Here is a 14,749-nt window from a genome sequence, read left to right as displayed (position 1 = left end):
TTTATTCTGAAACAAAAGTTTTAGCTAATAATCTGATTTTTTTTCAGACAGTTCTTTAGATTTTCCTTTTCTCCAATTTATTTTTCCATTGAAGTTTTAGAGCAAAAAACCTTCTATTTTTCATTTCTATCTTTTAACTTTTTCATTAATTACTTTGATCAAGATTCTGTTTATCTATCTAAAGTATTTTCACCTAATATCATTCTAACTTCCAGATCATAAAGCTTTTTGTTTGCTGAAGAGCTCCTATTGTCATTGTCCACAGTTAATTAATTCAATTATGCTCAAGTATTATTTTACCTTTTCAATCTTGAAAATCATCTTAAAGCCAAAATTATAAAGATTATATATTCCCAAACCTTAAACATTTTATTTTATTCCATCAACTTGTTGGTGTCATGAAAACTAAAGAGAAGTTTAATTAACATGAAATGACTACTGATCTTTTAGAAAGAGCAGTACAAATGATTTCATTACTGAGTAACACCTTATACTAGTGAAGCTAACATACTCTATTTTTTAAAATATAAATCTAATTTGCCAAATTTTATTTCCTGTGTGACATATAGGATGAATTCAGTAAATACTTGTGAGTAAATGGGAGAATGGCAAATGTCAAGCAAAATTTAGATAATAAAAATATTTTAAAACCTTTCTTGTGGATTTATGCATACAATTATACTGTTTCAGTATAATTTCTCTTAATCATAGTTTATCTTATATAATTAATTTAGCCATTCCTTAGTACTTTGATGCTGTCATTGTTAATTATTATTTCATATTTCATCCATTTTTTAAGATTTTGATTTTCACTTACTCATAATTTTCAGACTTTTAAATTTATTTCAGCTTTTACCAAGTTTGGCAAAAGTGAAGTAAATTTTATTTTCCTTTTTTTTTTGTTTAGCAACTTTGATCTTGACCATGTTTTATCTATTCCTGTTTTCTGTTTTGAATGCAACTTTTCTTATGTGTTAAAATATTAATTTCGTATTCTAAAGAGGTCTGAATAGTCCTGGATTCTTTTCGTATTCCTTAAAAAAAAAAATGCTGCTTCTTAGAGTTTACCAAAATCCTGGCTTAGAATCAATCCACACATACTAATACTGGATATGCTAACATGTGTTCATTAGTCGCAAGTTTACTCTTCCCTTTTCTTTGGTTAAGAATTGATGTCATATGATAGTCAAAGCACCTCTTGAATCTCTGCTTTCATTGAAATGTACTTAGTTTGGTGATTCCAAAACTTCTCATTATTATTATTTTATTGTTCTTATAAACCATTTTGAATCATGTGAATACAACTTCATATTGTTCCTGATTTGGGAATTTCATTAATTTCTTCTCTGCAGTAATTTTTTATAGCTTTGAGAAGCTCAAAACACAAGCTCTAAAACTTCATTACGAGAAAATGAATATAACAGTTACGAGCTCACATCAGGTATTACTTACTAAGATAGAACACCTAAAGCCCTGTACTTCCATACAAGACTAAGAATAGACCTAGAACTATTGAGTACAGGGTCTATTAGTGGAGTCAGAGGTTCCTCCTTCATGTCTTCTGTCTGGACAACCTCCATTTTATGGCTATGGTGTGTTCTATTCTGTAATTGATTTCTATTCTCGTACTTGTCAGTTAAGAAGGTGATCACCTTCCATGAACTATAGTAAGTTTTTTGGAATTTCATAAATAAACATAGTTGAGAAGTATTTTCATTATCACGTCTACAGTTTAATCTGAAACTTTTTATCTGTAGAGATATCTAAATTCTTACATAATTAAAATTGATATCAATTGTTGTTTTTCATTATTTCTTTCCCTAGGTCTAAAATCTAAAAGCATCAACAGTCTGATAAAGGACCTAGTAAGAGAACAATTAAAAATTTTTCAGACTGACATGCAAGAGACCATCGCTCAGCTATTCAAGACTTTATCAAGTCTGTCAGAGGACCTTGAAAACACTAAGCAAATGATTCGACAGGTTAACAAATCTGTGATTTTAACAGCAGTCCAGCACAAGTCTCTTTTAATGCAAGAAAATAAACCCATTTTGACTGATATACTAAATCTAAAGAATGACATTGCGAATGTAAAGCAGGAAATGACTTTCACGTGTGAGAAGCCCATTAAGAAACTAGAAGCAAAGCAGACTCATTTAGAAGGTGCTCTGGAAGAAGAACACTCAAGGAGCATTCTGTATTATGAATCCCTCAACCAGACGCTTTCTAAAATGAAGGAAGTCCATGAGCGGCTTTTATCAGCCGAACAAGTATCCAATCAGAAGAGTGTTCCAGCTGCTAAGTCAGTTAGCACTAATGTTACTGAGTACATGTCCACTCTCCGTGAAAACATAAAGAAGCAGGGTTTGACGATGCTGCAAATGTTGGATGATCTCCGCATCCAAGATAGTAAAATTAACAATCTCACCATAACTTTGGAAATGGAGAAAGCATCTTTTAGGAATGAATGCAAAGTCTTATTTTCCAAGTACAGAAATGAATTTAAATTTCAAATTAAGGAGACAGAAGAAAATGTGCATATTTTAAACCAAACATTAGCTGAGGTTCTCTTCCCAATGGACAGTAAGATGGATAAAATGACTGAGCAGCTACAAGGTTTGACTTATGATATGGAGATACTGCAACCCTTGCTTGAGCAGGGAGCATCATTGGGGCAGACAATGACAAAAGAACTACCCAAAGAAGCAATAGCTACAAGGACAAATGTGGAAAATCTGGTTAATGCTGTCAACAGTCTAAATTTCATTATCAAAGAACTTACAAAAAGACATAACTCACTTAGAAAGGAAGTGCAGAGTCGTGGTGATGCCTTAGAAAGGCGGATCAATGGATATGCCTTAGAAATGGAAGATGGCCTAAATATGACAATGACCATTATAAACAATGCCATAGATTTTATTCAAGACAATTATGTGCTAAAAGAGACTTTAAGAAGTGTAAGACAAAATCCCGAGGTCCATCATGAATGTTCCCAAAAGATGGAAACTATTTTGACCTTCATTCCTCAATTTCAACGTTTGAATGATTCTATTCAGATTTTGGTCAATGACAACCAGAGATATAACTTTGTTTTGCAAATAGCCAAGGCCCTTGCAGATATTCCTAAAGATGAGAAACTAAGTCAGTTCAACTTTCAAAAGATTTATCAAATGTTAAATGAGACTGTTTCCCAAGTGATAAAATACCAGAAAAATATGAGTCATTTGGAGGAAAAAATGCTCTCAGCCACAAAGATTTCTGAAAATTATGGAACTCGGTTGCAAGACATTGAGTCTAAATTAACCCAGACCCTCATACCTTATTATATCTCACTAAAAAAGGGGAGTGTGCCTACAAATCAGAGAGATCAGGCTCTGCAGCTGCAGGTATTAAATTCCAGATTTAAGGCACTGGAAACGAAATCCATCCATCTTTCAATTAACTTCTCTTTGCTTAACAAAACTCTCTATGAAGCATTAGCTATGTGTCATAATGCCACTGCAAGTATTTCAGAACTGAATGCTACCATACCTCATTGGATAAAAGGTTTCCTGCCAGACGGTCAGCTTCTTCAGAAAGGTCTGACAGAATTTGTGGAATCAATAATTGAAATAAAGACTCAAGCTGCCCTATCTAATTTAACTTGGTATATAGATCAATCATTAACTGGCAATCTTGCAAATATTGTCAAGTCTCAGAAGCAAGGAAAATCATCGCTGAAGAAACCTAATTCACTTAAGAAACCAACAGGGAATTTTACCACTGGCGTGATAGGCCGGACACAAAGAAACACGGACAACACTGTATTTCCTGGTAAGCTATTCCTGAGCCATAGCTTACCGTCTCTCTTTTTATCTAAATGATGCTTAGTACATCTGTACAGTTTAGCAAGACCATAGAATGTGAAATGTGTTACTTGAACTCGGGTTTATAGTCAAATAATGCAAAGATCTTTGAAGTATTATTAGAATCTGTTTCTATGCTATGAATTTTGGGCATCACCAGAAAACAAATAATTTTGATGTAAATACATGCTTTTTTTTTTGCTTTTTCTGACCAGCCCTCTATAAAACACTCAGATTTGCCCTTGTAGAACTTTTTTCTTTGCAGACATAGTTTAAAAAACAGAGGTTTTACATGATGAATTTCTTGATGAATAGGACTGGACTGTGTCTTAATCATCTTTGACATAACCTGGCACAATGTCTGGTATGCAGAAGGCACTCAAGAAATATCTGTTGAATGATGGTCTGATTGAATGAATGCTTAAGTAAGCAGGAATTTGATTTGGGTAGATCACAGAGGGCCATGGCCACAAGACTAAGGCATTTAGACAAGATTTGGTAAAGAATGAAATGTATTTAAAAATTTGGAGCAGAGGATTGAGTGTGATAAGAACTGTGACTCAGGGGAGGGCCACGGTGGCTCAGCAGGCAAGAATGCTTGCCTGCCCTGCCAGAGGACCCAGGTTCGATTCCCAGTGCCTGCCCATGTAAAAAAAAAAGAAAAGAACTGTGACTCAGAAGCATGAATACAGCAGTAGTGTACAGCATGACTGTAGAGAATGAACTTAGGGATACAATGGGATATACCTGTTCAGTCATCACTGGACGAATATCAGTAAGAGAAGTAAGGGAACTATTTAAGGTAGAGGTAGTAGAAACAGAGGCAACAAATGTGAGAAACCTTGTGAAGGGAAAATTGGCAGAAACTGAGGAGTAGTGGAAAGAATTGTGAGCTGAGGGACAAGAGACCTTGATTTTGGTCCTAGGTTTCTGTGTACTGTTAGGAGAAAAATTCATTAAACTCAAGTTTGTATAGTATTGATAATGAATTTCCAATAAACTTTCACACATTGCTTGGAGAACTAAAGAAGTCAGTGATAGCTATTGCCTGTTGTTGTGCCAGTATATTGTAGAAACGGACATATACATCTGCTTTATCAGTAAGCATTCCTGTAAGAATTCTTTTGTAGGCTTTGTAATTTTAATCATCTTAAAATTTAAAATTTGCATGGAGATTTAGTTCCTGGAGTTTTCAGCGTAAAAGTGATGTTCAAACTCAGGGCTTGAGTGAGATCAGTCAGGGGAAGTAGTGGCAGAGTCAGGGAAGCAGCAACTTTAAAGTGTGTTTGGAAAGAAAGAAGCCACGAGAGCATATTGAGAAGAAGCAGAGGTAAGAAGATGAGCCTACCTTCTGTGGACAGCAGTCTCTGATTGTGTTTTCCAGTCTTGCAGAAGTAAAGTGTAAGGTATAAAAAATAATAATCTGCATAATAATCAGAAAGGGGGAATACTCTGATGTAGAAATAACTTGAGGACATTTCAACACTACCCTTTAAATATAACCTAAACTCAGCGACTTTAGTCATTTATCAAAAACTAATGAATTTGCTTGAAAACGTCAAACTGCGTATCTACTATAAGAAGGTGTTTGTAAAACACTGTCCTAGATTAAAAGTACAATAAAGACGCAAGATCTTTTTTATTTATTTTTTGGTTCTGTGTAATATTATCTCAAAATGTTGTGCTAAACCCCATTTGAGCAGGATTTTTAGGGTCCAAATAAAATATCTTTAAAGTTATTATTTGAAAATCATATTCATTAATAATCATTCAACACACCAACTATTAATTAAGTTTCAAATGGGATCAGCTGCTGTTCTAGATGTGTGAATATATCATAATGTTAAAAATATCTCCTTAGAATTTGCATTCAAGCAGTATAGAGAGGCAAAATAACGACAAAAAATGTCACGGTAAAAATAATAAATAAATAGATTAGCTATATAGTATGTTAAAGGTGATAAGTATTTTGAATAAAATAAAAAGTAGAGAAAGGTAAGGGGAGTCTCCCTGTACCTTCCCAGTACCAGGGGATGTGTGTAGGTGCAGACTTCAGCATTATTAAATAAGATGATTAGGATAAACTTCATTTGCTGGAAAAGTACAGTGAACCCTGCTAGGAACTGGGGATATAAAGGAATGGAAAGCAAGGCCCTGGCTTGGAAAATTTTGTAATTTTTGTTATAGCAAAAGCTGATAAGTAGAAACTGTAGCATGTAGATCAATGTGACATTTTAATTGTTATGTTTTTGTTTTTGTCATACTTTTTGAACTTGCTTATGGGCCCAATGTTATTATAAATTTACTTTACAAATGAAAGAAAAGAAACATGGTACTGTAGCATATACCAAGAATTGAATGAGTGCTGTAAGCATTCAAAAACTTATCAGAACTGGCTATCTGGGCAAAACTCATGGAAGAAGTGAACTTAGATTGGGCATTCATTCATCCAACCAATTGCACTGCAGCAAGTATAGCATGTTTAGATTCATTCTGTTGGTAACAGTGAGCAATTAAATATTTTTGAGCAGGCGCATGACAATCACGCATATTCTTTATTAAAATTTATCCTGAGTTCTGCAGACATACTAGCTAAGAAATCGTTACAAAGTCCAGGCATGAGTAGGTAAAGATGTCAACTAGGTTGTAAGAACAAGAATAGAATGGAAGCTGAGAATGTGAGTTAAATGTGAACATATGCTTGGTAGAAAGCAACTACTGAAAATGGACACTCTTAGAATAAAGGTAATACCAACATTTAAAGCATTGGTGATTGGGAAGGTGATCACATAGTAAGGAAAATAGAGCATTAAGGAGGAGGTACAAATGTACACAGTTTAGTCTGTGGTATATTGGACAAAGATCTGTTATTTTTTTAAATATGTCCAAAAATCAATTAGAAATGTAGGAAACCAGAAGATGGCTTGTGGACAAAAGTTGGAAATCACTTATACAGAACTGATACTTGGATACACTGAAGTAAATTAAATAGCTGGAGAAGAGAAAGAAAAGAACGGAAGATAGAAGCCTGGAGATTGTCTATATTTAGAAAGAATAGAAGGGAGGGAGGGAAAGAAAGAGCAAGAGCCAGAACGAGAGCGAGAGAGAGATAGGGAGATCAGTGAAGAAAAAGGGTGGCCAGAAGATGAACCAGGAAGGTGCACGTGGCTTAAAACTTATAGTCTTTAAAAAAAGAAAAACAACAACGAGTCCTAGGGAGGTAGAAGGAGGACTTATGATGATGAAAGAACAGAGGTAAAACTGTTGGTGGAAATGTTTGGAAAATAATAACTAGATCTGAATGGAATATAAAGTCCATCTCAGGGAGTACATATACTGCAGCTGTGAGAAGGATATTCAAGCTTGTTTTTTTTTTTTACTTTTTTTTCTATTCCATGAGGAATGTGTATTTGTTATGGAAAATATGGAACTTCTAAAAAGTGCAAAGAATAAAATAGACTGGCATATAGTAAGCACTAAAATAATGTTAGTTTTCTACTTTATCATACATTTATACAATAATAATAATGATAATTAAAATTTACCATGAGCATTTACTATGAAATTAAGTATTTTGCCCCAGAACTATTCATTTCATGTATTTTAGTACTATTTGCCAAGCATATGGTATTTTGTATACATTCATTAAGTTTCAAAACAGTCTCTGAAGGAGTTACCATTTTTATTCCTATTTTACTGATGAGGATACTGTGGCCAAGAAAATTTAAATAACTTACTCAAAGTTACAGAGCTAACCAATATTCAGCTGGGAATCAAACTGAAGACATCTATCTTATGCTCTAAATGTTACATCATCTCCTCCATTATGTGAAAGAATGTACCAAAATTTATTTAACCTGTACTCTATTGTTGACCTTTAGGGAGGGTCTTCATTTTAACTAAAACTGCACCAATAGAGAAACAAAAATTACGATTCAAAGCTTACATATATTTTTTTTAACATTTTTTATTGTGAAATATAGCATATATGCAAAAGTGATAAATTTCACAATATACTTTAACAAGTAGGTATGGAACAAATTTCAAAATATGGCATGGGTTACAGTTCCACAGTTTCAGGTATTTTCTTCTAGCTGCTCTAAGACACTGGAGATTAAAAAGAAATACCAATATAATGATTCAGTAGTCATCTTCATTTGTCAAATCCTATCTTCTCTATCACAACTCCTCCTTCTCCTTTGCTCCTTCTCCATATCTTCAGGGATATTTGGCCAATGACCATTCTAACTTCTTCAGTTTGGAAAGGGGTGTTGACATTGTGCGATTGGGGGATATAACTGACTGACATTCTTGGAGAGACTTGTATCTCTGGGTTTCAGGGCTTATCTGGCATAGGAACCATCTGGAGATTATAGTTTCTGAAAAATAAACTTAGTGAGTGAAACTTCTGTAGAGTCTCCAATAGAGTCCTGGGTATTCTTTAGGCTTTACAGGATACTGTTGGTTGGGGCTTAGCATACCATGGCAATTAGCATAATCTCAGCTGAAACATATATAACCTCCATTAGAAGCTTATGACTCTATCTGAAATCTCCAAGCCACTGATACCTTATTTTTTTACATTTCTTTCCCTCTTTCAGTCAGGTAGGCATTGCCCACCACATGGTGTCAGGGACATGATGATCCCTGGGAGTCATATCCCACGTTGTTAGGGAGACTCACACCATTGGATATCGTGTCCCACATGAGGGGAGGGTAATGATTTTATTTGCAGAGTTAGCCTGCATATAATTTTGAAGAATTTTATAAATATTGCCAATTTTTCTAAGGGTATCCATTGACAGTCCCCTAAACAGCTTATGGAAGCACCTGAGTATTACATGTATATATACACTTAATGTACACATGCACAATTTAACTCTGCCCGGAAAATTTGCCTGAAAATTTAAAAATGTTACAATACAATATTTTAACAAGCAATGATATTTGCAAAGCAAAATTTAGAAAAATGTATTTCACAGCAATATACTGTGTTGTTTGAGGCATGTACAGTGGTTTCAAGATTGCTGCAAATGAAAATGTTCTCAAATTGATTATGGTGATGAATGCACAATTATATGATGATACTGAGAGCCATCAATTTTGTTGATTATCTTGATTGAGAGCCATCGATTTTATACTTTGGATGGATTATTTGGTGTGTGAATATATCTCAATAAATTTGCATTAAAAAGATGATTGCCATCATCTAGATGCAACATAATGAGAACATCAACAAGGAAAGTTCATAGAGATGAAATGGAAATCAAGGATCAGGGATGTCACTCGTGGGGCATTATACTTAGTAAGGGATAAACACTAGAGCCAAAACATACAAACCAAGCAAAAGGCCTGGGCTGACTCAGTGATTTGAAATCCGCAATCCAAATATGGTTTAATTCCATCACCTCCCCACATTTCCTTATGCACCTTTGTAGGCAAATCCTGCCCCTATTTCCAGTCCCTGACTACTGGTGATCTCTTCTCTTCACTTTACAGTTTTATCTTTGCATAACATCTTATAAATGCAGTAGTACAGTGTGTGTATGCTTTTGAGTTTGTTTTCTTTTGATTAGTAAAATATGTCTGAGATTTGTCCATGTTGTTGCATATATTCCTTTTTATTACTAAGGAGTAGTCCATTGTATGGATGTTTGTTTTTTATTTACCAGTTGAAGGATATTTGGGTTGTTTCCCGTTTTTTATTATCTTGGATAAAGCTGCCATGAACATTCATGTACAGGTTTTTCTTTCTTTTTTTTTTGCATGGGCAGGCACCCAGAACTGAACCCGGGTCTCCAGCATGGCAGGCGAGAACTCTGCCTGCTGAGCCACCATGGCCCCCCCAACGTATAGGTTTTTATTTGAACATAGGCTATCATTACTCTTCAATAATTAGCCATAAGTGCGAGAGCTGGGTTGTAAGCTACGTATAAGTTTAACTTCATAAGAAATGGCAAAACATTTGGTATTTTCACTTGCAGTATATGAGAATTCTAACAGCTGCACATTGTTGTCTGTACTTGGCATTGTCAATATCTTTTATTCTACCCATTTTAATAGTGTGCAGTTGTAGTTCATTGTGATTTTCTTTTGCATTTTCCTCATGACTAATGATGCTGAATAGCATCCTTTATGTGTTTGCCAGACAGTGTTTTAAATTCTCTTTTTGGGTTGAAAGTTAAGACCAGAGAAAAAAGGATGAAACAGGAAAAGCAGACAGTTGATAATATCAGATAACAAACATTTAATTTCCTAGGTCATGACTTAAGATAATAGATAGTAGTTTAATTGCAAGATTTAGAGTAAATCTTGTGAGATAGGGCTAATGCATTTGACAAAGACTGCTGATAATAATCAAATCTGATTTAAAATGACATTTGAAAGGTTAAGAGGAAAGATCCCAGAAAAAATATACATCAAGAAAAACAGATGTGCTATAGAAAGAAGAATGAAAATGAGGATGGGATGATACCGATAGCTTTCTTGAAGGGAAAATAAAGCAGTAAAGATGGTTGGAAGCAATACTTGCATCAATCTCTGCTTCAAAGAACAGAATATGAGGGTTTAGAACAACAATGTAAAAATTTAGTCCAAATTAAAAATATTTGAGTAGTCTAGGAGTTTTGGGACAGGCGCATGTGAAATATTTCTAGAGCAATGGAAATATAAACCTTGCTTGAAGGAAACAATTTTAATAAATGGTAGGGCAAAATTACCATTTTCAACTAAAGATTGAAAATATATGCACCTTGTCTTACTTTGCTAGTCTGCTATCACAAATACCACTAACTGGTTTTGGTTTAACAGGAGGAATTTATTGGCTCATGCTCTTGAGGCTGGAAGAGATCCAAACTCAAGATATTGGGAAGGCTTGCTTTCTCCTCAAAATCTGTGGGTATTGGAGTGCTAGCTGCCAGGAGTCCTTGGGTCTTGACTTGTGTCTTTGCCTCCTGCTACACAGGGGTGTCCTCTCCTTTTACCCCTTCAGCAACTCCCCAGTTCATTTTATAAGGCCTCCAGTAAGGTCCACCCTGCTTCAGTTGTCCACTTCTTCAAGAGGTCGTATTTACATTGGCCTCATACCTGCAAGAATGCTGGTTAAGAACTGTTTGTTGAGGTACATAATGCAAGTTACCACACACCTATATGGGAAATCCAGGGATCTTCGAGGAACCTTCAAAAGTATTGGAATACAAATAAAAGATAAAGAAAAGTGCTAATGTGGTATGGGTATATTATCTAGGAAACAGTCATATAATGCATTTGTATAATTCTTTCCTCTGTGTGTGGCAAAACTGACCCAGAGGCCAAATGATAGATTTCCTCAGTAACCTATTGGAAACTTCATTCTGTCACCAGCAGCTATCAATGATCTACCCTCTGCAACTCTGTTGTTTAAATGAAGAAATGAAAAATAAGACCTTGATGCAAATGTAGAAGTAGCCAATAAAAATAAACATATAAAGTACAATAAATAATAAAATAATATAATATAGCCTATACAATATAACCAACATATAATAATGTATTTATAGTAAATTATTTATTTTCTACATAAAATTATGTATACTATAAATATATACAGATAAACATAAAGTAGAATAAGTCAATACAAGCATATTCCTTCATTTATTTATTCATCAGATCCTTATTGAGCAAGTTCTGACTGAGCACTGACAAGGGTTATATGGATAGAGTGGTCAGCGTAACACAGTCTCTTCTCACGGAGCTCGTACATTAAACAAATAGTTATAATAAAGAATGAGGAAGGCTAGCAGTGTCAGAGTGCTTTGAAAAGGTGAGGAGCTCTCCAATCAGATCAAGCTTGACATGAAAATTTATGAAATATGATTACAGGATTAATGAAAAAATGTAACATGAGCACATATTAGGGTCTGAAAAATTCCAGATCTGAGACATGAAATATTCCAAGAAGAAGGAAAAAAAAAAAGATTTAGTTAGGTACACAGCAGGAAAATGAATTTTGAAGAATTAGTCATGCTACTTGGACAAAATAGAATGTTAAGTAGTACAGCTTTTCATCCACTATCATTGTACTCCATCAAATAACAATAATAATAATAATAATAATAAATGGGCTAGGGAGATTTTAACATATTTTCGAAGTCCCAGATAGGAAAAATGTTGGAAAAGTTTACTTAAAATGATTTCATGTCTTTAGAAAAATGTCAGTGACATCATAGGGTCAAAATTTATATAATTTTTGAATAACTGGAGAAGGGATAAAATATTAGACAAGAATGTGGTCATGTACTCATGCATTAGTTTTTTTTATCATTTAAAAAAATATTTTAACATTCTTTATATGTGGTAAGCTATAGTGAAACAAAGCCTGACCTCACGAAAGCTCACACTTTAAATGGGAAGTAAGAAAGACTTTGAGCAATTATAGAGGAGCACAATAAGGTAAAGAAGAAAAATTACCATCAGACAATAATTCAGAGAATTAAAGTAATTAGCTTTCCTGGAAGAGATGAGGAAAAATGTAAAATAAAATGATGCTTTAACTGAGTTTGATTTTTATTATTAATTCAAGAATAGTCTATTGGGCACTAATATGTGCAGATACATATTAAGTAATGAGGTAAAAATAATGAGTTAAATGATGTACAAAAGTAGATTTGTAGCTAATGGTATACCAAAGTACAAATAGTTTTAGTTGATAAATCAGTGCCAATCAGTCTTTAGTTGTCTGTTATAAGGCTCTGTACTTGGTCCTGAGGAAATATTTTTGTCAGTGACTTAGAAGAAGACATAAAACATAAATTTGGAAAAGGTAAAGTTGGAAGGGGTTGTTAAATCATTGCATACAGAATTAAAATAATGAGTGGCTTCTAAGAACAGGGATGATATGTCAAGTCTAATAAGGAATTTAATTATCATCAATAATAACTGCAAATTCATGTTAAAATGAATTAAATAAACATGAGATTTGGGAGAACATCAGTGATATCAGAGCATGTATGACATATGACATAATCTATGTTATGTGTGACATAGATGCAAAAGTAATCAATGACAAAAAGCAAAAACAAAAAAAGTAATCAGTGACAATTTGGTGCCTATGTGACACGAGCAGGTGTGCAAGGCCATATCAACAGGAGTAACTAGCAATTGTCTCACCGTATCCTGCTCTGATCAGACTCAATCAGTGCAATATGTCCAGTACTGAGTGCCACGGACCTGATTTTACATCCTGTAATGGAGGTGATTTTGTCAGAGACCACAGAAACCTACAACAGCACAGAAACAAAGAAAGGAACTTAAAGCACACGTAGCAGAAGAAGGTGTAGAGAAGTGGGTGAGGCATCAAAGACAGATCATCAGTCGGCACCCGGCGAGATGGCTGAAAGACAAACAGTGCAGGGTCTCAGGAATTTGGGACTATTGACATTATTGCCTCTGCTATTGCAATAGAAGGTCCAGGCCCAATTAGACAGAAGTGGACCCCCCTCCAAATGAAGGACACTTCAGAGGAACTGGAAAAAAGGGCCGGAGGGCATTGTCTGAAATGACTCAAAGGAGAGCAAGGCAAGACCTCAATCCTGGAGGTAATCAGACACGTGAAAAAAGGAGGAGAAAAATGGAAAGCTTGTCCTGCACAATGAATTAAAGTTAAAAACCTTGGTCTAGTAGAATCAGAATAGGGCCACTAGTGATGCAAAGTCAAATTATTTCTAGCGTTTCTTATTTCCTCCTTCCTAGAATAGGTTTGATCCCTGATTCACGGGCAGGAGTGAGTCAACAAATGAGAGTGGCATTTTCCCAGCTTGGAAAATTGGATTTGTAGGGCTGACCAGGTTTTATAAATAATTCACTGTTCCCCAACTTCACTGCACAGGTACCTCGTTCATTCCTAACTAATCCCATGTTAATTTAATTGAACACCTATCATGTATGGAGATCTCTATGCTAGATTCAGAGAATGTGAAATTACATGAAGACAGTGCTATGACAACAGAAGTTACACTTATATAGGTAATGAAGAATCACTGGCACTTTGAAAGCGCGTAAGTAATGAGTTTAGTTTTAGAATGATAACTGTGAAGTGAGTTGCTACAATGCTGCATCGTGGGATGCATAGGTTCAGGTCACAACAGAAACTCAGGAAATGATCCCTTTATTGCTTGCACAGTATAGAGTTCAGAAAAGGCAGATAATCCCTCTGTTATTTGCATGGCACAAGGAATTCAAAAGAGCAGGGGAAGTAGCCAGATTACTACTGGTCTCCTGTGGTGGCCAAATTGCTGGGGGTTGGAGTTGGTAGATGGTAGCTCACAGGTCCCGTGTGGTTTTCATCCATCTCAGTACAGAGGGGGTCCTGCCACTGGCAATTCTTGTTCTGGTAAGTATTGGGGGCTGCTTGCTCCCAGTCTCCAGGTTTAAGGTCTGGCCTGACCTTTAAATCAGACTTAACATCTTCGCAGGTTGTGGAATGGCACAGGAGAGGAAAGGAGGTGGAGGTAGCAGAGGGTCTGAGGATGCTCATCTATTGTGTGTTGTGACTTCCCCCAGAAGGAGGTGGGGGGAGGTGAGGGCAGGGTATAGGCCCCTTCACAGGTGTCCGTGACTTCCCCAACAACAGCTAACAGCGAAGGTAAAGAGTTTAATAGTCTCTTCCCAGAGGTTAGAAAGAGCAATGATGTAAAAGAAATGTGTGATGTTTGAAGCATTTGTTGAAAGGTTTTGCATACGCGTAATATCTTTCACAAAGTTCTTAATGAGGTAATTAGTTTATAGGTTATCACATAGAATTTATTGAAATTACTTTTTAATTACATAAGAATATATGAATTGTAATTTCTTTGAAAATTTCTAATAGTACAGGCATGCAGTTTGGTCACATTTTATGTGAATTTGAATTATGCAGATGTGAAATA

At 35.1% G+C, this 14,749-nt stretch overlaps 1 protein-coding gene across 1 annotated transcript in view; it reads left to right on the top strand.

Moving 5' to 3' along the window:
* The window catches only part of MMRN1 (multimerin 1), a 90,378-nt gene that overhangs the window by 71,758 nt on the left and 3,871 nt on the right, over window positions 1-14,749 (top strand). Inside the window, exon 7 of the mRNA XM_077142864.1 lies at window positions 1,825-3,813. Within this exon, the coding sequence (XP_076998979.1) occupies window positions 1,825-3,813 (1,989 nt within the window). The remainder of the gene's footprint in view (window positions 1-1,824; window positions 3,814-14,749) is intronic.

The sequence above is a fragment of the Tamandua tetradactyla genome, chromosome 24, assembly GCF_023851605.1.
Source record: "Tamandua tetradactyla isolate mTamTet1 chromosome 24, mTamTet1.pri, whole genome shotgun sequence".
Classification (NCBI taxonomy): domain Eukaryota; kingdom Metazoa; phylum Chordata; class Mammalia; order Pilosa; family Myrmecophagidae; genus Tamandua; species Tamandua tetradactyla.
This window is presented reverse-complemented; position numbering and strand designations above follow the sequence as displayed.